This window comes from Physella acuta, unplaced genomic scaffold (assembly GCF_028476545.2).
Source record: "Physella acuta isolate Inbredline_101_S28 unplaced genomic scaffold, ASM2847654v3 ptg000018l, whole genome shotgun sequence".
In the NCBI taxonomy this organism is placed as follows: domain Eukaryota; kingdom Metazoa; phylum Mollusca; class Gastropoda; family Physidae; genus Physella; species Physella acuta.
In genome coordinates, this window is record NW_026731538.1 from 377,212 (window position 1) to 399,332 (window position 22,121).

The 22,121-nt window shown below is 36.8% G+C and overlaps 2 protein-coding genes across 3 annotated transcripts; one reads left to right on the forward strand and one right to left on the reverse strand.

Moving 5' to 3' along the window:
- Positions 1-727: 727 nt before the first annotated feature.
- On the reverse strand, positions 728-21,725 carry LOC131939237 (protein rolling stone). 2 transcript variants are annotated; one of them, XM_059297443.1, is made up of 6 exons: positions 21,595-21,725; positions 5,584-5,786; positions 4,033-4,270; positions 2,990-3,085; positions 2,516-2,617; positions 728-1,529 (listed from the first exon to the last, which is right to left on the reverse strand). In XM_059297443.1, the coding sequence occupies exons 2-6, from the start codon at positions 5,665-5,667 to the stop codon at positions 1,081-1,083; spliced, it is 969 nt and encodes a 322-aa protein (XP_059153426.1). In that variant the 5' UTR covers positions 5,668-5,786; positions 21,595-21,725; the 3' UTR covers positions 728-1,080. The 2 variants fall into 2 exon arrangements, with proteins under 2 accessions (XP_059153426.1, XP_059153433.1); XM_059297450.1 differs by lacking the exon at positions 21,595-21,725 and adding an exon at positions 8,331-8,417.
- Positions 5,666-17,705, forward strand: LOC131939228 (putative uncharacterized protein DDB_G0286901). Its single transcript, XM_059297432.1, has 2 exons — positions 5,666-5,766; positions 17,069-17,705. Exons 1-2 carry the CDS (start codon positions 5,666-5,668, stop codon positions 17,703-17,705), a joined length of 738 nt encoding a protein of 245 aa, XP_059153415.1.
- Positions 21,726-22,121: the final 396 nt, after the last annotated feature.

Below are 22,121 nucleotides of genomic sequence, written 5' to 3' on the forward strand. Positions count from 1 at the left end.
AATGGTTCGATAACCAGTCTCACCTCGAGTTATATAGACATTGTCAATCGTTTAGAAAAAAAAAAAAACAACAACATGGATTTCATTGACATTAAACTAAGCCGACGGATACTTACGTCAATGTAAAACAATGTATATATTGAATCTGTAAATTGAATCTGTATACGACAATTAAGTTATTAAACATGTAATTATAAATATGTTATAATAGTTGCAAAATAGAAGTAGCCTAATTTTTGTGTTTTTATATTGCATATTTGGCTTTCAAATGTGGTTGTTAAAAATTGATTGAGTTAAGTATTAAAATAATCACACAAGTAAGGACAGTTTAACAAGCTTGTCTAGGACTTCTGTGTGCATATATATGCTTGTCTTATGGTCCGAAGTTTGACCAGCTTCTCAATGTCGGCACATGCATGCTTGTCTTATAGTCTACAGTTTGACAAGCTTGTTTAGGAATACTGCTAGCACGTAAATGTTTGTCTTTTGGTCCATAGTTTGACAAGCTTGTCTAAGACTCCCTCTAGCACATGCATGTTTGTCTTATGGTCCATAGTTTGACAAACTTGTCTAAGACTCCCTCTAACACATACATGTGTTAGAGGGAGTCCATCTTAACAGTACCATACAGAGACATTTTACTCCGCTGAAAATAAACCGTGCACCAAGATATGCTTTTCATCCTTCTGACTACTTATACGCTATAGCTAAAGACCAGCAACCGGAATCTAAAAATTCAAGAATGGAGACCTTGAATTATACATAGTCGTTTGCAGCTTAATCCAGCATTCATTTGTCAGCAGTAGGCAAACGCCATCAAGATTTCTCGGTTCTGTTTACCAATGTACTTACAAAGCAGGAATGTAATGCTCAGTTTTTTTTACTAACACACGTCGAGCTCAACCTTGTATGGGTTTTTAAAAGATTCTGGATTTCCCGTGTTTCTCTTCGGCGAGTTTGTAGACTTAAATCTACACTCTTAGAGCCGGATGTTGAATCCATTGTCGAACAGGTCACCACGTTATTGCACTCTGCTAATCTCTGAAGAAATAATTAATAAGCTTGATTTAATTACAGTTGCTAAGACACTGCGATAGGCCTCATCTCAACACCACTGGGTACTTCATGCATCTCTCTTCTTGTTTCATCGTTTCGACTATTTTCTTGATTGTGAGTTCCCGTAGAATACGTCTCGGAGTTAATTTTAGAATGCAGGAAAATCCGAAACGTATAAATAGCGAACAGGACGAGATGAACTAGGGGCACGAAGACGAGAATCCCCACAACGACGGTTATGGCGGTGGGGTACGCCTTGCCCCAGTCCACGACGCTGTAGATGACGGGGCGCCCTTTGATGTCCGTGCCGTCACAGGCGTAGTATATGTAGGTGAAGAGAGCGTAGAGGGCGAGGTACAACATGGGGTATATGAAGTGGAGGATCTGGCACGGCATGGCCGTCATCATGTGGTTGGTCAAGATGAAGACGGTGTTGATGCTGTGGACCTCCACACCAACCACATCTGTCGAACCTGTGGGTGGACATGTTTTCACTGTACATAACGGGTCAAATTCAAAAATGCTAAACACCATTAAATACATTAAAATAGAGTTATATTTACTCTATAGAACTAGTTTATTTATGGTTTGTTTATGATAAATTTAGCTGGCCTCTGCTGTATGCTGATCTAAAGTTCAATCAATGACCAATCTAGACCTCCCACTGGCATCGGAGTTGTATGCTATAAATATCTACTCACCACAATCGATCAAACATTAACCCTAAATGACCAACTGACCATAATCGATCAAACATTAACCATAAATGACCAACTGACCATAATCGATCAAACATTAACCCTAAATGACCAATTGACCATAATCGATCAAACATTAGCTGGACTGCTAACCCGTAGGCCTATGTCTCGAGTTCGAATCCGGGTTCAAGTCAGTAGACCCTCCCTGAGTCCACCCAACTCTGATGGGTACCTAACTCACGTTAGGGAAAGTAAAGGCGGCTGGGCATAGTGCTGACCACACTATCTCTTCATATGCCGAGGTCACAGAAACAAGTGAACTCTACTTCACTTGCCACATAGACTGTCAGGTTTGAAAGGGAAACTTTACTTTACCTATTGACCACAATCGATCAAACATTATCCCCAAATGACCAACTGACCATAATCGATCAAACTTTAACCATAAATGACCAACTGACCATAATCGATCAAACATTACCCCTAAATGACCTATAGTGACAGACAACTTACCTTCGTCTGACCACCCACTAACCATCTATTTACCACTATTGATGACCAACATTTATCACTACGTACCACCAATTTACCATCTACTGATCACCAATCGACCATCTACTGACGACAAAATAAACATTAAATGAGTGTTATGCCATACTGTCTTGCTATTCACCTTTTACTGACCACCAAATAACCACTAACTGACCCCCAACTGACTCTCAAGTGACCACCAACCGATCCCAAACTGACCCCGAACTTACCATTATATTCCACAGCCCAGTACATGATGGTCACCAGTATGTTGACGCTGCCTATCATGTTGTACAGCAGCCACACCAACTTGAGGTACCACGTTGTGGTATCTGTCAAAATAAATGGTAGTGCCAAATGGTCTATACAACTACAATACACTGCTGGTTAGATGAAATTCACTCACATTCTTATTACTTGTATAGACATGTATCTCGATTTTTACTCATTAAACAATAATTTATGTTAAACTTATAAAAAGAGAAATAAAAATATTTAGATTGACTTCGCTTTTAAAGACAATACTTTATCTTTAATTTTACTAAGCTCCTTTATCATTTTTAGCAAAAAACAAAACAAAATTACAACCAAATATTACAACCAAATATTACAAAAGTGTAATAAAACGTAGGAACATGTACGAAGTACGTACACCAGTGTAAGACGAAATAGCTAAAGAAGATGGAACAATGTCTCTAACTCACATCCTTCAAGACCCTTCTCCACAGTGAACTCTCCTTTGAAGATGATTTCTTCCTTCAGTGGCAAGCCACGAGCCTCTTCATCTTTGGTCACCGGCACTATAGAGCAAAGTATAAAGTAATGGATGATTTATTTATTTTTTACAAAACACATAATTGCTTTATTTTATGTTAAGAAATATATGTTTAGTACTATAATGGTATATTTCTCGTTTTAATGCAATATTATTTATATGTTATGTTTTCATTCAACAAGATTATCGTGATTCTCTAGATAGTTTCTCTGATACGTTACATTTAGAAATTACAGCGATGAATGGGTTGGTACAACAGTTCATCCGTAACTCCCACTTAAAGACCTTGTATACGATTTCTTATGTATGAATAAGTCATATATTTCCTTTCCAGTAATCCATTGTCCTCGGTAATTTTATTCATTTTAGTAGTTGGAGAATGTTAGTGAGGGAGTGGGGTTGGGATCAGACTGATCTCTTCACCTTTAATCTATAGTATGTGCACCCACAAGACAGAGGGTGATTACCTAGACATTTTAAAATATATGAAGCGAGGTGCTATTCGTGTTTTTATATAATGTTATATGTCATATTGTGTATTATATACGATTTTTAAATTCCCTAACCGTATCCCAAACCCGGGCCTAACCTTGAGCTTTCATTCATCTGTAACATATACAATCCAACGTTGCGTACAACTGAATTTACACACGAAAACATTTAAGTTCCCCTTCCAAACCTGACGATTTATGGGGCAAGTGAAGCAGAGTTCACCTGTTTCTATAACCTCGGCATATGAAGAGTTCGTGTGGTCAGCATTATGCCCAGCCGCCTTTACTTTCCCTAACGTGAGTTAGGTACCCATCAGAGCTGGGTCGACTCACTAGACTTGAACCCGGATTCGAACTCGAGTATTACGTGTTAGCAGTCCAGCTCTCTACCGATAGGCCACTCATTCCCATACACAAAAACAGTACTCGCACAAATCTCCACACAAACACACACACACACAGCCATAAAAGTGGCGCTGACCAGTGACAGAACCTTTCCTGAAGCACGTGACAAACATTACAGCCAGCAGGTCCACTGTGCACGTGAGTGTCGTGAGCAGCAGGGTCGTGTTGGTCAGGTAGATGAACCACTTGACCCCCTCCTCGGGGTACCTGGCCTTGTTGAGCCGGGTGTTCACGCCGCTGCCTATGATCCAGGCCAGGTGCCAGACGAACCAGAAACACCTCCAGACCAGGTACACCCACCTGGGCAGGTTCCACTGTAGAAGATATGGAGGTGCTCAAGCTTTAAGACAATACATAACAACCCTGTGTTCACGTTTAGATAGATACCTGTGGGAGCTCTAAGCCCACAAGAGTTTTTTGCCCCGTCTAAAATAGTATCAAATAATACAAGCTGTTGAAAGAGTGTATTTAAAACTAATTATAAAAAAAAAAAAAACTTTCAAATAATTTTTTCCAAGCACATTTTGTTTTTCTAAAAGTTTTTTTTTAAATATCATGATATAGTGGAGTTAATTAAAATACTGTTATTTTTATACATTTTTAGACAGCTAATTTTTAAAATGAATTATCTTTATTGATTTTTTCAGAGTTCTTATCCGGTGTTTGTATGCTTTTAACTAAGATATAAATTAAGTATAAATAAACCGGGAGTGATCTCCCCTAAACTTTCTCGAGTATTCTAATATAACACTACGTGGGAAGTCAACTCGGAATATAGACATGATTTTTGTTTACTTAAACTTTTAAAAATAGAATAAAATCTAGTAGAAAAAAAATTGCGCACCAAGCGAGCACCAAAACCTAATGTGCGTAATAGTGCGCAATATTATTAGTACTTTAAAAATTTACATTAGTTTTTTGAGAAATCGGAAGTAGCGTAAATTACTACTTCCGGTCAACGGAAATTACTCAAAATTTAATAGAAGGTAGAGAATTAGATCTTTTACTTACATGTGAAATTTCATTTATCTATCTGAAATAGTACTCAAGTTATAGGCTTTTGAAAAATTCAAAGTAGAAAAAGTACCACTTCCGGTTGTCGGAAATCACTCAAAAGTTGATACGGATCTACGATTTTGATATAATACTTATATATGAAATTTCATCAACCTAGCTGTAACGGTACTCAAGTTGTCGTGTTTACACACAGACACACAGACACACAGACACACACACACACACACACAGACAGACATACGGACAAGATTGCAAAATTATGTTTTTTCGTATCAGTGAGGTGTAAAACGTCGAGATTTGTAAAAATCTCGATTTTTTTTTTTTTGCACGATTACAATACTTTCTCTATACTACGTACATACGAGAAAGTAAAAAAAAAAACGAATCTTACAGTTGTTTCTAATTATTTTACTGTACTAAACAAAATAGTAAAAATGGTGGTATAAAGAAAATGGTCGTCATCGGCGAGTCTACCTTGAAATACAAAACTAATCAGGGAAAAAAAGCGGATCCTACGTAGGAATTACATTTGTGTGTATATTTAGGGAGGACAACTGACTGAGCAGCCACCTACAAGTGTAGAATCGCCGCTGCCCAGCGTAAAAAGTACCTGCGATCTAATGAAAGCATCGGGATCGAAATAGCCCAGGCCCAACTTGACAGGCCGGAACTCCGCTTTCAAGGACGTACTCATGGCTGTATTCGACTACTTGTCCAGTATCGCCGGACGATCTGGAAACGAGACTTGTATCCCTTGTCACGTGATGAGTGAGGTCAGCTCTATGGGTTATCTGTGAGTTATCTACGGGTTATCTGCAGAGAGAGGATGAGTGGGATGACGACAAACAGAAGTAAAAATGTACAACCGTCGGAAGCCGACAAACTTTGTTTATGTGAAGGGGGGGGGGGGGGGGTTGAGTAACAGAGCGCCGGTTTTATACCCAGAAGGTTTGAGTTCAAATACAAGAAACGAAACCTTATGATGTCCACGAGTTCACCCAGCTTGTATGGGTACCTGACCAAAGTCACCAATGTTTTTTTTTTAAATTATTATTTGTTTTTTGCTTAATATTATTTAAAGCTGTGTTTACCTGTTTTTACGGGACGGTGTGGCCAAACGGTAGAGATAGACTGCTAACCCGAAAGTCTCGAATTCAAATCCGGGTTCAAGTCAATAGCTCTGATCGGTAACTAGCTCACGTTAGGGAAAGCAAAGACGGCTGGGAATAGAGCTGACCACATAATCCCTTTAAATGCCGAAATCTCTGAACCAGGTGAACTCTACTTCATCTGCCCCCTGTTTTTTGGTCAAGAACAGAAAAAGATTATAATACTTGTATTTAACGTTTCTAAAAGCTGTTGGCGTAATAAAGTATGTGGTAAAATGAAATTAGATTTAAAACCTATAAAAAATGAGATCCGTAATTCTCACGGTTCAAATTACCCAAAGAAATGTATGTGTTGATATTTGAATTCTTGATGGCACTATGGAATTTCTTTTGTTGACTCAATGTGCCACCTTTGTCGTGTTGACAAGGAAGAGAAATAATGTTACCTGTATCGTCTGTTCAATAACCTTGAGCTTGTAATTTTTGAACTAAAGATTTAATTTATGTCGATCTACTTGTATAAGGACAGAGTGTAGACAGTAAGCGTGAAGCGGAATTTACCTTTGAACTTACACTTTGCATTTTGCGCAGCGCGATAGCAGTGGTGCTACACAGTATCCATCAAACTATCTATAACCAATTTTTACATTTACTATTTTAGCTTACGCGCATAGCTTTAATGATATAACTGTTTGGAGTTTCTATTAGGTTTCAATAAGATTATCAATTTTCTATTTCGAGAATACAAACTATAAATAGAGCCATTTGTTAAGTCTGTGTTAAGTCGATTCGATTGGAAAAACTCTATTTAAGAATAAATCTTAAGATTACGAAACTCGATTCTAGATTTAAGATCACACAATAATTAAGGCTTTTGCTGGACTATTTCAGGCTTTCATTATTTCTTAACATTAGAATAGGCTTAAATAATATACAATTTAATTAAACTTAAGATTGGAATACGCTAAATAATACCAAATATTTTCACCAATCAGAGTTTCTTCCAGGCATCTCTTTGGTGTGTATGTGGGGGGGGGGGGGGGGGGAGTCTACCGAAGATAGTCTACAGTACCTCGCCCCCATCCGAACGAAATGGAATTTATATAGAAAATATATACTTTTAACAGTGTCAGCACCCCGTAAATTTTAGCCACCCCCCCCCCCCCCGAAAATTTCAAGTGCCCCCCCCCCCCCCGGAGAAAAGTTTTTTTGTTTGAATGTTCCCACCCAGATAGTGGTTGGAGGGAAATCTCAAGCATGAGTAGGGCTCTAAATGAGTGGTATGTTTTTTTACGTTTGGTTAAATCATTTATTTATTTCATAATTATTACGGGTTTTGAATGTCCGCTGAAGAAATATCCACACCAATGCGTGGACTGCTCTGAATGATATGCTAAAAATACCATTCAAATGTTAGAATGAAAGAAGATAAATAAAGTCCTCTTATAAGGCGGCTGGGCATAGTGCTGACCACACTATCTCTTCATATGCCGAAGGTCACTTAAACATGCGAACTCTACTTCACTTGCCCTATAGACCGTCAGGTTTGAAAAGGGAACTTTACTTTTTTTTATAAAAGTATGTTACATATTTGAATTACACTATGGCCATACACTTGTCCAATATTGATTACCTACATACATAAAACAGCTCGCAAACCTGATATGTTCCTTTATATAGAGTAAATTAATAAAAATTGCTTTGTTTTTTTTTGATAACTGCGTGACAAAAAAACCACACCTTATTTCGGCTTTTTGCCTTTTATCTCTATTGTGAAAATAAAAATTAAAAATTAGAAAAAAACTACATCAATATAAACAGAGGCACTAGTAAAACAATTTTTATCGATTCTTTTTTTTTCTATTCGATCAACACAAATTTAAAACCTTACAATAATCAGCGCTCTGTTTTAAAAAAAGTTTAGAATTCACATTGTGATGATTTCGCTAAACACGATGAACATTGAGCTATCGAAGTTGGAAATTGAATTGTCCATGTTGAATATTGTGACATAAGAGTCGAAAATTGTGCTGTAAACGTTGAAAAATGTGTTGTAAAACTTGGAAATTGTGCTGTATGAGTAGAAAATTGTACTGTGAAAATTGAAACTTGTGATGTAAAAGTTAAACATTAAGCTGTAAAAGTTGAAAATTATATTTTTAAGTTAATAATTGGGTTATTGACGTTACAGATTAAATGAAAGAAAAAAAAACCCATAGACTACGTCGCCATTACTGTCGATACTTACATTAAGTGTGTGAAAAAATTCACATTCAACTCTAAGTATAAACCCTCCTTTCACGTTCGCAGATATTCACACGCGCTATGTGAGAGTACACAAAAAATGTCAGGTACGCTATAAGTGTGGGGAGGGGGCGAGACGGGGAGTTTGATATGTGTGTCAAAGGTCATGAAAAACAATAAAGCTGGGATAAAAGTCTAGACAGAAAAAGTAGGTTAATAAATAAACAGTCCCGAAACCTTGGGAAGCCACCGGCTACATGCCAGATTCGCTACCACACCAGCGGGCTACCGGCTAGCGGAGAGATTTAAGTTCCGCCGCGACGACAGCTAAGCATGACGGGAACGTCGACTGACGTCACGACCTGTTGTTTATGAGAACGATACAGCTCGGCTGATGATAAAAAATGTTTATTTATTTTTTATTTATTTTTATTTTTTTTTGTAATGGTCCGCATGCTGTTGTAGTAAGCCGTTAATGCAGGATTTGTATGAATAAGGCGTTTTCTTACCAACGGCAAATTGTTATATAATCAGCGTTTCTTCAAGCAAGTCTACCGCCCCCCCCCCCCCCATTCCCCGAACGAAACGGAATTTATATAGATTACCCAAAAATTTAGTCCGCCTCCCCGAAAATATCAAGTGCCCCCCCCCCCCCCCCTAGAGAAAAAAGTATGAATGTAACACTGAAATCAACTTTCATAGTATGTTGATTTATTATTATAATTACCAAATTAAATTGTATGCGTTTTCCGGTCAAAATTCTTCTATCTGTCATACTTGCTTAAATGGTGCTTCCTTAATAGTGCTTTCTTAGGGTACTTTCTTTCTAATTAGTACTATTCCTCTTCTTTAACTTAGTTCATAATTATAAAATTGAAGAGGGATTTCAACACAATTAAGTATTACGTGTTGAAAAGGTTTTTGGGCAAGATGACCAGTTGCCCCCATCCCCACCCTCCCTCTTTCTGCCTGCTTTTCTTTCTGGATTTCTGGATTTGCTACGACTGTAATTCAGCAATGTTTTGAATTTGCAGTATTTTGACATAGATGGGTTGCTGGCTACAGCTAATGTCCCTCGTATACAGGGGGTACGAACTCGGGACTTTTGTAGTTAGCAGTCATACGCTTTATACCCGACCATCTATTTTAAAATTAGTTACTGATACTTTATTGATCGTTCATTATCTAATGGTTCTTTATCAATGGTATTTTATTAATGGTGCATTCTTGACGAACTGTATCTTCAGTTTTTTCATAATTGCACATTCTCAGTTGTACATTTTCTCAGGACTACTTTTAATATTGCTAAGATGTAAATAGATAAGTAATAAACACATTTCTCAGCCACATTAAAGTGTCACAACTCCCTAAAATCACCAAGACATCGTGACATAGACATTAAGACACTCGGAACTTTAAATGTCTTCCCCTCGTCTCATATGACCTAGGCATCAAATAATCTAACTGCAAACTCTGAAAGTACTGTTTTAATGTAACATTATGGATCAGTTGTGTGTCTTACATAACAACTGATATAGTAGCACTTGTGTTTGATTTATCGACTAGATCAGTTGAGTTCAAAACTGTCTAACAAATAAAAACTTTAAGAGCGAAATTCGACGCGTAAGTCTGACAGGATTATGTTGTATTGGAGTAATCAAGACTGGTTTTTAGTCAAGCAATTTATATATATATATATATATATATATATATATATATATATATATATATATATATATATATATGTGTGTGTGTGTGTGTATATATATATTTACATATATACACATACACACACGTATAAATACATATATATATAATATATATATATATATATATATATATATATATATATATATATATATATATATATATATATATATATATATATAATAGATAATTTTTGGCTCCCAATGTTAGTCGAACTTCAAATATTTCTTCACAATAAAATCTTTAATCTAGATAGATCTATCCAAATTACTATGTAATTCACGCCACACCATTTCAGTTCTTTAGGCAACCATGAAGTAGAGGGTCACTCTACAGTAGAGTACTATCAGCGCCACGACTCTATCCGCTTACTAGGCTACGTCTGCCACTAGCCTAAGTACCAACACTACCCACGCCACCAACGGCACGCTAATAAATAGCTACATTCCGCTCAGTTCTCAACAACAACCAACCAGTAACACAGGCATACTTTGGTCCTGTTTATATTCACCTTAATCCAGTACACGTACATCGAAATTATCACGCTACTATCAATAACATTTTTCTACTAGTATATGGCTCTTACAGGTAATAAAATAAAACTTAACAATGGGGTATATACAGGTAGGCTACTTACTTACGGTATAAAATTTTTACAACCAAGCCAGAGTGAGAAATCACTGACGAACTGACGAACTGAAGAACACTCCTTTTAGGTTATGAAATAATTTGAGTCCAATAAATAGAACATCACATAGCAATAACGATATCCAATGGGAAAAAAACCGACAGTTTACGATATTTAATTATTATTTATAGGTACGACTGTGGAAACCGGAGTCAACCATCACTAACGGCTTTGGGAGTTGTAGTACACAACCCCTGCTCCGATGCTAGACGAGTTTCACCAGCTCTGTAATCCACCTCTAACACACCACAGCTCTCCTTCAATAGTGGAGGTCTTGTAGTCATCTCATGCTTCACTGGAAGCTTCTACCAGAGATTTCAGTCGTAAACCAGGTCCCACCCTCAACTGACACGGCACAAGGCTTGACTAGGAAAAGGAGGACAGTGGGGGAGGGGGGGGGGGGTGACAGGTAGGTAAATCAATGAACAACCCATTCATGACGGGGGAATTTTTTTTTTGAAACGATGACGCAATGACGACGGGGCGTGTCAAGTTATCAGCTCTGTCGTTCAAGTGCAGGCGGGCCATTCAAGAATCAAATGGCATATCTTATATGAGTAGGCTAAAAAATGTGTTAGTCATATCAAGACTCAGGCTCTATCATTAGGATGGGACAAGTTCTGATGTAAAGGGTAGAATTATTACTTGTAAGAAACTAGTCTTCTAATATATATATATATATATATATATATATATATATATATATATATATATATATATATATATATATATATATATATGTATATATATATATATATATATATATATATATATATATATATATATATATATATGTATATATATATATATATATATATATATATATATATATAAAATATGTATGTATATAAAACATATACTTATATATAGGCATATATATATATATATATATATATATATATATATATATATATATATATATATATATATATATATATATATATATATATATATGTGTGTGTGTGTGTGTGTGTGTGTGTGTGTGTGTGTGCGTGTGTAGGTGTATGTATATTTATATACTGTTAGCATCGGAGCTGTAAGCTATATTTAATTTAACATAAGATACCACTAAATGCTAGCTTAAGTGTACCAAAACATTGAATCACTGTAGGGTAAAACCCAATGCTGGCGTCATACCGGGGACTGCTGCAGACCTGCACAAATATTGACTCTAATGAGAGCGTAGGGCGTGCATGTGGCGAATATGAAACGTCCCTTATCTGGCGACAACATACAGCGATTGTTTGGTTAACGCCCCTGGTCCCGTGATGACACAGGCGCCGCCTACCAACACTAATCCCGACAACTCTACGTGATGTTTGCTGACAATTAGCCAAGGGCGGCTACTTGAGCTGATTTCGGACGATGTTTGTAATTCTATTAAAATCGAGTTTTGTTTATCAAATAGTTCAAATGGGAGATAACCAACAGGAAGATCCAAGAGCTATGTCTTTAACTGATTTTATAAAAATCAATTCGATATTTAAAAGTGGTTAAGATTGATTTACAGAGTGATTGAATGAGAAAATTGTACCCTTGGTTCCCCCTGTCAACAATATCTACATTTTGTAGATATTGCTAAATATTCTTTAATATTTTAGTACAGTACTTTACGATTAGATGCGACGGCGTGGTTGAATGGAAAAGCATACAACTGCAAACCTGAAATTCTTAAGTAGGCACAATGTCCCTGACCCCCCTCCCCAGCTTAGAGGGGTTCTTTGCTCGTGTTAGGGTGAGTACAGGCGGCTGGGCACAGTGTTGACCAAACTATCCCTTCAAATGACGTGGTTACAGCTATAGGTGAACTCTGCTTCACCCGCCCCAAGGAACGTCATATTCGAAAAAGCAACTTTACACAAAACTACTAAAACTTGTAACCCTTCTCACGCATAATGAAGCAATGTTTTCATGATCGATACTTGGGTAAGTGTTAGCTGTGGTCAAGTCGGTAAAGCTCATGGTTGTTAAACTGAAAAGGCTCGTCAGCTGGGGACAGCCACTCTTCTAGGAGAGACAACTCCAAAATCAAACAACTGCTGCCTTGTAGTTTGTCAATGACCTCAATGGCGCATAACGAGTTGACACGTATACTTAATTGTGCTGGATCCCTTCCAACACTAAAAATTAAGAAGAAGAAGCCAAGCTGTTTAATATGTTTTCCTCATGTTATAGGCTAATCACAAGCAGGGCTGTCGAACAAATTATTTGTTACAACAAATGAGTGAAAGAAACCCAGATAAACAACGAAATATTTGCTCAAAAGATTAAAAGTGTTGAATTAATTCTCCAAACCACACAACTTAGCTTCTGTGTATTTAAATTACACATACGAGATTCATAGATTTAGGAACGAAGAGTAAATAATGTAAATTAGATAGGAACTCTTAAACTAAACTTAGCAGGTTGATTTAGTCTAGACTGTGTACATAGTCCTACAAACCCACGTTTAGTTCATGTGTTGTATCTGTTCTTTCAAAAAGTTCCGTGGTTTGATATACATGGTTTTTAGTTAATGTTAGACAAAAGAAACTTGTGTCTCTTTCAGATAACGAACTGTACGACTGTTGAGTTGGGAAGTAGATTATTAAAATATAATTGATGAGTATGGTAAAGACGACAGCTGATTAATTAAAGGGGAGAGAAAGAGCGACGAAGAAAGTATGAGATGGAGAGATAGATACTTAGAATGAGAAATAGTAAGAACGTCAGACTCGATCAATCCCTACTATCTTTCCATTCTTCCACTTTTAACACTGTCTCTTCTAGAATAGGATGTGGTCAAATGGTAGAAAGTTTGACTGGTAACCCGAAAGTCACGAGTTCAGATCCCAGACTCGAGTCCATATGACGACTCTGACGAACACCTGACTCACGATAATAAAAAAAAGGCTGGGCATAGAGCTATACATTTGCATGCCAAAACCACAGAGGAGCTCTACTTCACCTGGCCCATGGACCTTATGTTTGTAAGGGTTTGTTGTAGGATAGTTTTCGCTATCTCTACGACCTTTAATGAGACATGACCGTAACATTTCACTTTCGTTTTTAAAACGATTGTCAGCAGGTTATTACAGTGACCTAATGACCATTGGATACTGTCACCGCGACCTTAGTGATACTATGTTTATGTAAATTTCCTATTGGCTTTCTATAACATCTCATTACTATGGCTTAGATTTTAATTTATAGATTTCCTGAATATTTCAATATGTTTTATTGTTCAACAGAATCGCTATATAATTTATAAAAATTTCCAGATTGACCAACAGGGTTACAATTGCAGCTAAATAAATTAAAACTTTATAATCTTATTTAGAGTGCGCTTAATAGTTAATTATTTTTTTTAATCCTAGTCTCATTTCTTAGCATAACAACGAATATATATGTAAAGAGATATAACCCTTATATCTCATTTGTTTAGAGTCAGATTAAAGTCACCTGATAAACTTTTTACTGCTAACACTGGTTGAAAGGTTAATCTCGTCGGAGTTACAGTACTACCATAAAATAATCTCAAACCCCATACTCAGCGGGGCTGTTGAAACTCCTGGTGTCGAGGCTATTTCTATTATCTTAAGCGGTGAAGTAAAACCACCAGCTTTCACCCTTCTCCCCCCCCCCCCCCCCCAACTATCCACAGTGCTGGAAAAAGGTAGGGAAGGTGGTTTGGCCACAAGGCTTAGTCTCTGTACCAAACAGTCGGAAGTAAAAATAGTTTGGAGAGTGTTGGAGTGTTTTGATGAATGGCTTTTTATCAAAACGTCATTTGCTTCGTAAGGTTTAGTTACTTTATCAGTTGCACAGCTAGGGGGTCGGTTTTGTACTGGGTTGTTGCGTTGTTTTTTTTTTAAATAAGAATTATGATTACTATCATTTTGGAAATAGTGAATATTTTTAAAACTATTTTTTTTTAAATCTTTGAAACGTGATTATTTTAAAACATGAAAACTGTAGAGAAAGTATTTTCCTAATGATATTTTAACGCCTTTTAACAAAAAAAATGTACACGTACAAACAGCTAACAAAGAGCTCATAACGTTTGACTTAGGAGTAGATAAAGTAGAGTCGACCATTTTCTGTGACTGCTGTGTCATTTAGACTGAGGCTTCTGTTATCTGAAGGGACAGTTGTTATAACCCACCCACCCCCTTCCCACAACCACCAAGACGGTGGTCACGTGTACTTAAACAACAATACAAGACATTTAGCTAAGCTCCCATGGGTGGGGGGGGGGTGGGGACTGACATATCCCCGGGCATTAGTACATACTTAGACGACATCGAATACACCCCAATCATTCCACACCATTGGTCAACGACTTTAAATTTATGACATTTTAATTTGTTCGCGATAAAAACATGAGCTTTGAGAGTATTACTTTCACACTTCAACCATGCCGGAATTAAACCGTAAATCTCCGGTTTTCCGGCAAAGTCTCGATGTAAATCTTCTGTCGTTGATATATTCGACTGGTTATAAATCTAAAGGTGTTATAGTATAACGGGACTGTTAATCTCGCTACTGTTTGATAGGAGTCACACTTACAAACAAGTTCTGATTTATAACTAGAAATACTTCACGTTTTCAATACTTCTATGATAGCAGCATGTTTTGCTAAAAGGCGCTATAATCTCATAAGGCAACTGCTTTCTCTACATTTTTTGTTTTAAAATAATCAAATTCCAATAATAAAAAAAAAGATCTAGATCTAGTTAAAAAACAATATTTACACAGCATTGACGCACACTCTGGTTTGACAACGTTCCTAAACAACGAGTATAAAAATAGACAGGACAAAATGAGGCGGTACAAGTAATTTGGAAAATTATTTGGAGATGTATAGGCCCTACATTAAAGACACTGGCAACCAGTGTTTCCGCTTAGCTGCGCAGTTGCGCGATAGCGCAGAAGTTTTGAACCAGCAGAGCATACCATTTTCTAAAATACATATTATATACTTGTATAAGACTTTTAGAACACCGCGCACACAATATACACGCTCAACATCATCTTTTTCCTCTTAGAGGGAACGTTGTTGGCAGGCAATTAGTATTACACGAGACGAAATTCTAATCAAATGCATTCATAGCGGATCAAGAACATGTACGACTCAACACCATCTAGCTAAGAAAATTGACAACTATACAAAAATCATTTAAAATAGTTGGGAGGTAAACTTGGGAAAAAAGTATAGAAAAGCATGAAAAAATGCAGTAAATACCGAAGAAGAAATCAAGCACAATCATGTTTTTACATTACCATAATATTCGACATGGCCAACTTATTACATAACTCTTCTACCGGGGTCACCACTAGGAATTTCAGCTAGGCGCATTCAAGCATGGAAGCTTTAATTATCACACTCTGAGGGTTTCAATGTACAGTATCTTTCTTTACGGTACACTGAACAGTCGTTTACGCCTTAAGAAGGCATATAGGTCTATATATATATACATATATACATATTATAAATATAAATATATATATATATATATATATATATATATATATATATATATATATATATATATATATATATATATATATATATATATATATACACATATATACATATTATATAAGAAGGCATATAGGTCTATATATATATACATATATACATATTATAAATATATATATATATATATATATATATATATATATATATATATATATATATATATATATATATATATATATATATATATATATATATATATATATATAATTACACATACACACATATATTATAGTGTGTGTGTGTGTTTATTTGTGTGTGTGAGTGTGTGTGTATGTGTGTATGTATGTGTGTGTCTATGTGTATGTGTGTGCGCCGTCCTAGCATATTCTATAGATGTTTGTATTGCCAGCCAGCATAGCTAGTAGTGCACGGTGTAACATATTGACATTCGTACCCGTCTGACGAGTTGTCCTACTTGACTAGAAGTCCCGACACGGTTGGTCGATCTCATACCGAATCGATGGCCGCGGCTGTTTGACCTGACCGCGCTGAGTGCGAGTTACTCGAACTAGTTCGTGGATGCCGACTCGGTGTTTGAACGAGGCTTGACAACACGGTAAAGGGAGGTAAGAAAGAAAGTCTCAACTTGGACATGAAATGACACTGTAATTATTATTATAATAAATTCTGTAGTGCATTATATACTTGAATAGGGCTGGTTTTAATACATGGATTTATTCAGAGAATAAAAAATGACTTAATGTTGTTCTTATATATTTGAATTTTTTATTTACTTCTCACGTTCACTGACAAGACGGTTCAGTTAAACATTTCGAAGCAGGAGTTCTCAAACTTATATTTTCCAGTGTTATCATTGTTTATTTAGTTGTACATTGATAATAGCATATGTTCGTGTAATTAAGAAGGCAAGGCCTGTTCTACAAACGAAGAAAAACAACAACAGAAACCTCTCCAACAGAAACCTCTCCAACAGAAACCTCTCCAACAGAAACCTCTCCAACAGAAACCTCTCCAACAGAAACCTCTCCAACAGAAACCTCTCCAACAGAAACCTCTCCAACAGAAACCTCTCCAACAGAAACCTCTCCAACAGAAACCTCTCCAACAGAAACCTCTCCAACAGAAACCTCTCCAACAGAAACCTCTCCAACAGAAACCTCTCCAACAGAAACCTCTCCAACAGAAACCTCTCCAACAGAAACCTCTCCAACAGAAAACTCTCCAACAGAAACCTCTCCAACAGAAAACTCTCCAACAGAAACCTCTCCAACAGAAACCTCTCCAACAGAAACCTCTCCAACAGAAACCTCTCCAACAGAAACCTCTCCAACAGAAACCTCTCCAACAGAAACCTCTCCAACAGAAACCTCTCCAACAGAAACCTCTCCAACAGAAACCTCTCCAACAGAAACCTCTCCAACAGAAACCTCTCCACTGTCAGAACACCAACAGTTCCAGCGCAAAATTGTTCAAGATTTCTCAGTCCTAAAATTGTTGTTTAATCTTCAGAGGCGTAGCTACCCATTTTGGCGCCCGAGGGGAATTATGAAATTTCCGTCCCCAACCTGTTATAAATGGTATAAAAATCTATTCGCTGGCGAGACACCCCCCCCCCTTGGAGATTGTTTGGTGTGTGCGCTTTAATTATGAAGTAACAAGATTGATGTAGATAACAGTTAAATCAGCCAGTAGAGTAAAGTAATGTCTATTTCCTGAACTTTGAATGTATATAATGCAGTAATGCAGCTCAAAATGAGCTTTTTAATTCTGATCCTACCAGTTTGGCGCCCCCTTTGTTCGGCGCCAGGGCGGGCGCCCCACCCAACCTCCCCTGCCGACGCCTCTGTAAAAAAAAAATCTTGTCTCGATTATATAATTATTTGTTTCTTTTATTTTCCAATGTCATTTTAATTATTTGATTCTTGATATTAACTGTATAATCAACAGCCAATATTAATAAAACATTTCTACTTGGTCTACTATTTTCCGCAGTAAAGTTGACAAAAAAAAATGTTTAAAAAAAATGTTTACCTCCCCTTCTCACCCACTCTTACCCACTTTACTATGGGCGTGTATTCTTTACCAAAATTTATTTTATGCTTCAGATTGGGTATTGAAAATACATTGTTACACTATATAAACACTGAGTTTTTTGACATGTTAAATATTAAACGGTTGAAAATGTTAACACTGAGCTGCTAAAAATGTTAACATTCTATGTTACACAGTCAAACATTAAACTGTAGAATATGTTAACACAGTTGAAGCTCACAAGGCTGAACATAAAACTATAAAACATGTTAACAAGCAATACGGTTACGTAAATTAATAAACCGGGAGTGATCTCCCCTAAACTTTCTCGAATATTCTTATATAAAATAACAGGGGATGGAAACTCGGGCTATAGACATGATTTTTAATCCATTTTAAATACTTAAAGTTTTAAAAATAGAATAAAATATCGTAGACAAATTAATTGCACACCAAGTGAACGCAAATAAAAAAAGCGCATAATAGTGCGCAATATTATTAGTACTTTTAAAATTTACATTAGTTTTTTGAGAAATCGGAAGTAGCGTAAATTACTACTTCCAGTCAACGGAAATTACTCAAAATTTAACAGAAGGTAGAGAATTAGATCTTTTACTTACATGTGAAATTTCATTTTTCTATCTGAAATAGTACTCAAGTTATAGGCTTTTAAAAAATTCAAAGTAGGAAAAGTACCACTTCCGGTTATCGGAAATCGCTCAAAAGTTAATACGGATCTACGATTGTGATAAAATACTTAGATATGAAATTTCATCAACCTAGCTGTAACGGTACTCAAGTTATCGTGTTTACACACGGACAGACAGACAGACACACAGACAGACACACAGACAGACACACAGACATACGGACAAGATTGCAAAATTATGTTTCTCCGTATCAGTGAGGTGTAAAACGTCGAGATTTGTAAAAATTTCGAATTTTTTTTTTTTTTGCACGATTACAAGACTTTCTCTATACTTCGTATATACGAGAAAGTAAAAAACAAACAACTAAACTGCTTTTAAAAAGTTAACGTCATATAATCGTTATCTCATTTAAGCATTAACTATTTACAGCTCTAGCTAGTAGACAGTTAGATCATTTTTTGGCCCGTTTAAAGAAAGGAATGCCGCTTTAAAGATACAAAATGAAAAATAAACAAGAAATTTTACAGCGTTAAATTTTACGGCGTAAAATTGTTACATTAATTTTAGGAGTGCCAGCGTTTCATGCACCAAACTTCTGGTACACCTAACTCGCACCTGTGTTACACCTGACGTGGAAGCAGAATTTTGATTATCGAGTCTCTAATTTTATCCCTGACATCGGTAGCTAATCTGACAGGTGGGTGGACTCGTGATAGTTGTGGTGGCACCCAGTGGCGTAGCCAGGGTCGTCTCAAAAAGGGGTGGGGGGGGGGGGTTCCAATTTTTACCCGGGGACAAACTTTCGATTTGCACCCCCCTCAAACTTTCGATTTGCACCCCCCCCCCCCCCTGTTAACGGTATTAAAAAAATAATGGTAATACTGGTAGCGTATGAATTGTAATAATCAGTAAAAGGCTGGTATTCAACCGGTAGGAGGGTCTGTACCGCTTCTTTACCGGGAATATAGATTCTAGTATAGTTTTACTAGAGGTAATATCATTAAGGTCTGATGACTAAGGGTCAATTCAATGCCCAAAGTTTACAGCCTTAGTAGAATAATAATTTCTCACCTGGTCCGATGACCTCTTGTCTCTGGCAAGGGTTTACGGCCGGTTAATAAAATAAAATAGCAGGTCCGATGACTACGGGTCAACTCAATGCCCGCAGTTTACGGCCTGTAGTAAAATAGAATGAGGCTGTGTATAATATTATATCTACTGCTCCGTGGCTGATACACGTGCAGGATAAAAGTAGTACAAAATGTAGGTAAATGTCTACTCAACTGCCACGTGGAATTACGTCACAGGCAGGAATAGTTTACATCAAATAAGTATTTAAATGCCCTGTGTGCTAAGGCACGGGCAGTGTAAAGTTTAGTTACGTAAATCAGGTAAGTTATCGACTGTCACATGGACTAAGCCACGAACAGGGTAACCGTGTACAGTAACAGTATGTAAGTAATAATGCATAACAGCAAGATAATATATATGATATTTATTGAACTACTTGTTACAATGGTAATCAAATATGTATATCAAAACTGGTAAAGTGAAAATAAGAAATAATTAAGTAAAACCAAACCCAAAACACGTGGAGGTCGGGCCGACGGCCCCAACGCCGCGTGCGACACCACCAGCTGAGCTCAGTGCTGGAAGAGTGCGAGAATCCCTTTGTTGCATCCCCTTATATGCATTAACATTGGCGGTGTGTCACGTGGACAATCTAGCCAACTAGAGAGGAGCCTGTGAGGGGGACGAAATATATGGTTGTACGTAGCAGTAGAGAGGGGGGGGGGGTAATAGAGCAGGTAGAGGGTGGTGGAAGAATTAAATGGGGCTAGCCTAAACGGTTTTACCGTCACACCCCCCTCAAACTTTCGATTTGCACCCCCCTCATACTTTAGATATATACCAAGGGGTCTATGGGGGGGGGGGGGTTATGACCCCCCCCCCCCCAACCCCCCCCCCCCCCCCCCCCCCCCTTGCCTTCGCTACTGGTGGCACCTGATGCTTAGAGGATCAATTTTTAAATAATTATCTTTAAGAACTTAGTCGCGCTGTCAGTTTTGCCTACTAAATGAGTTGTGCATCAAATTACTAAAGTCGTGTTAACTATGGTAGTGAGGTTGGTACATGGTGTGGTGAAGTGGGTAAATATAACGGTGGATATGGTAATATAACGGTGGGTGTGGTGAGTATGATGGCGGATATTGTAAACTCATTACTTAAAATAGGTAGTGTTAAAATTATTATTTTTTCAATTTTAAAGCAACTACACCACACATCCATACATATCTATATAATAATTGGCTTATTGAGGCCGACACGTCCGTAACTTAAAAAAAAAATAACTTTTGTTTAGAACTTTATAGTCTCTATGACACAACTATGTCTTAAAATTACATAATATTTTACATTACACGTTTTTCTTTGTCATATATATATATATATATATATATATATATATATATATATATATATATATATATATATATATATATATATATATATATATATATATATATATATATACATAGTCAAGAAACCATAACTAGATTTCTATTTAATTACAGCAAGTATAAACTATTTTAAAAAGTGTTTACATACGTTGAAATATATCGTCTAAATATATGCTGTTTACTTTAAAAATTATACACCTGATTTTCGCAACAGGTAATCGCATATTAAGAAGAAAAAAATATCTACGTACCCTTGAAACTCTATTAATTCCAATTACACGTTAAGTCCTGATATCTTCGGCTGCGGCGTTTATCAAATGTGTCCATCAAACACACGACACGTCGAGGGTTAATCCGATGATAATACACTCGACTATTTATTTCACACTCGTGCACCGAATTAAAGACTCGTGGCTCCCCCTACGATATGATAAAAATAAAAAAATAAAACCCAGCAAGACGTCAAGGAGTTATTTCCCCTGAACAGGTTGACTATTCAATACAACCGCGGAAGCTAGACACCGTGTATGTGGTTTAAAATACCCCGGGTATGAATGAAATCCCATTCCAGTGTCAAAAGTACCCCACAGTTTGCCGGCGGTGTACCCACAGTTCGTCTTTATGCCGGTCGCCACAAAACTGCGCGTCAGAGTTCATTTCGACGGAGGTTTCGTTTTTTCCCTTCTCGCCTTACCAATCCTGAATTGCTACTACTGCGTGCATTAGATTTTATTTAGTGTACTAACTGACCCTAATCCATTTTTCATTTAAACAGATG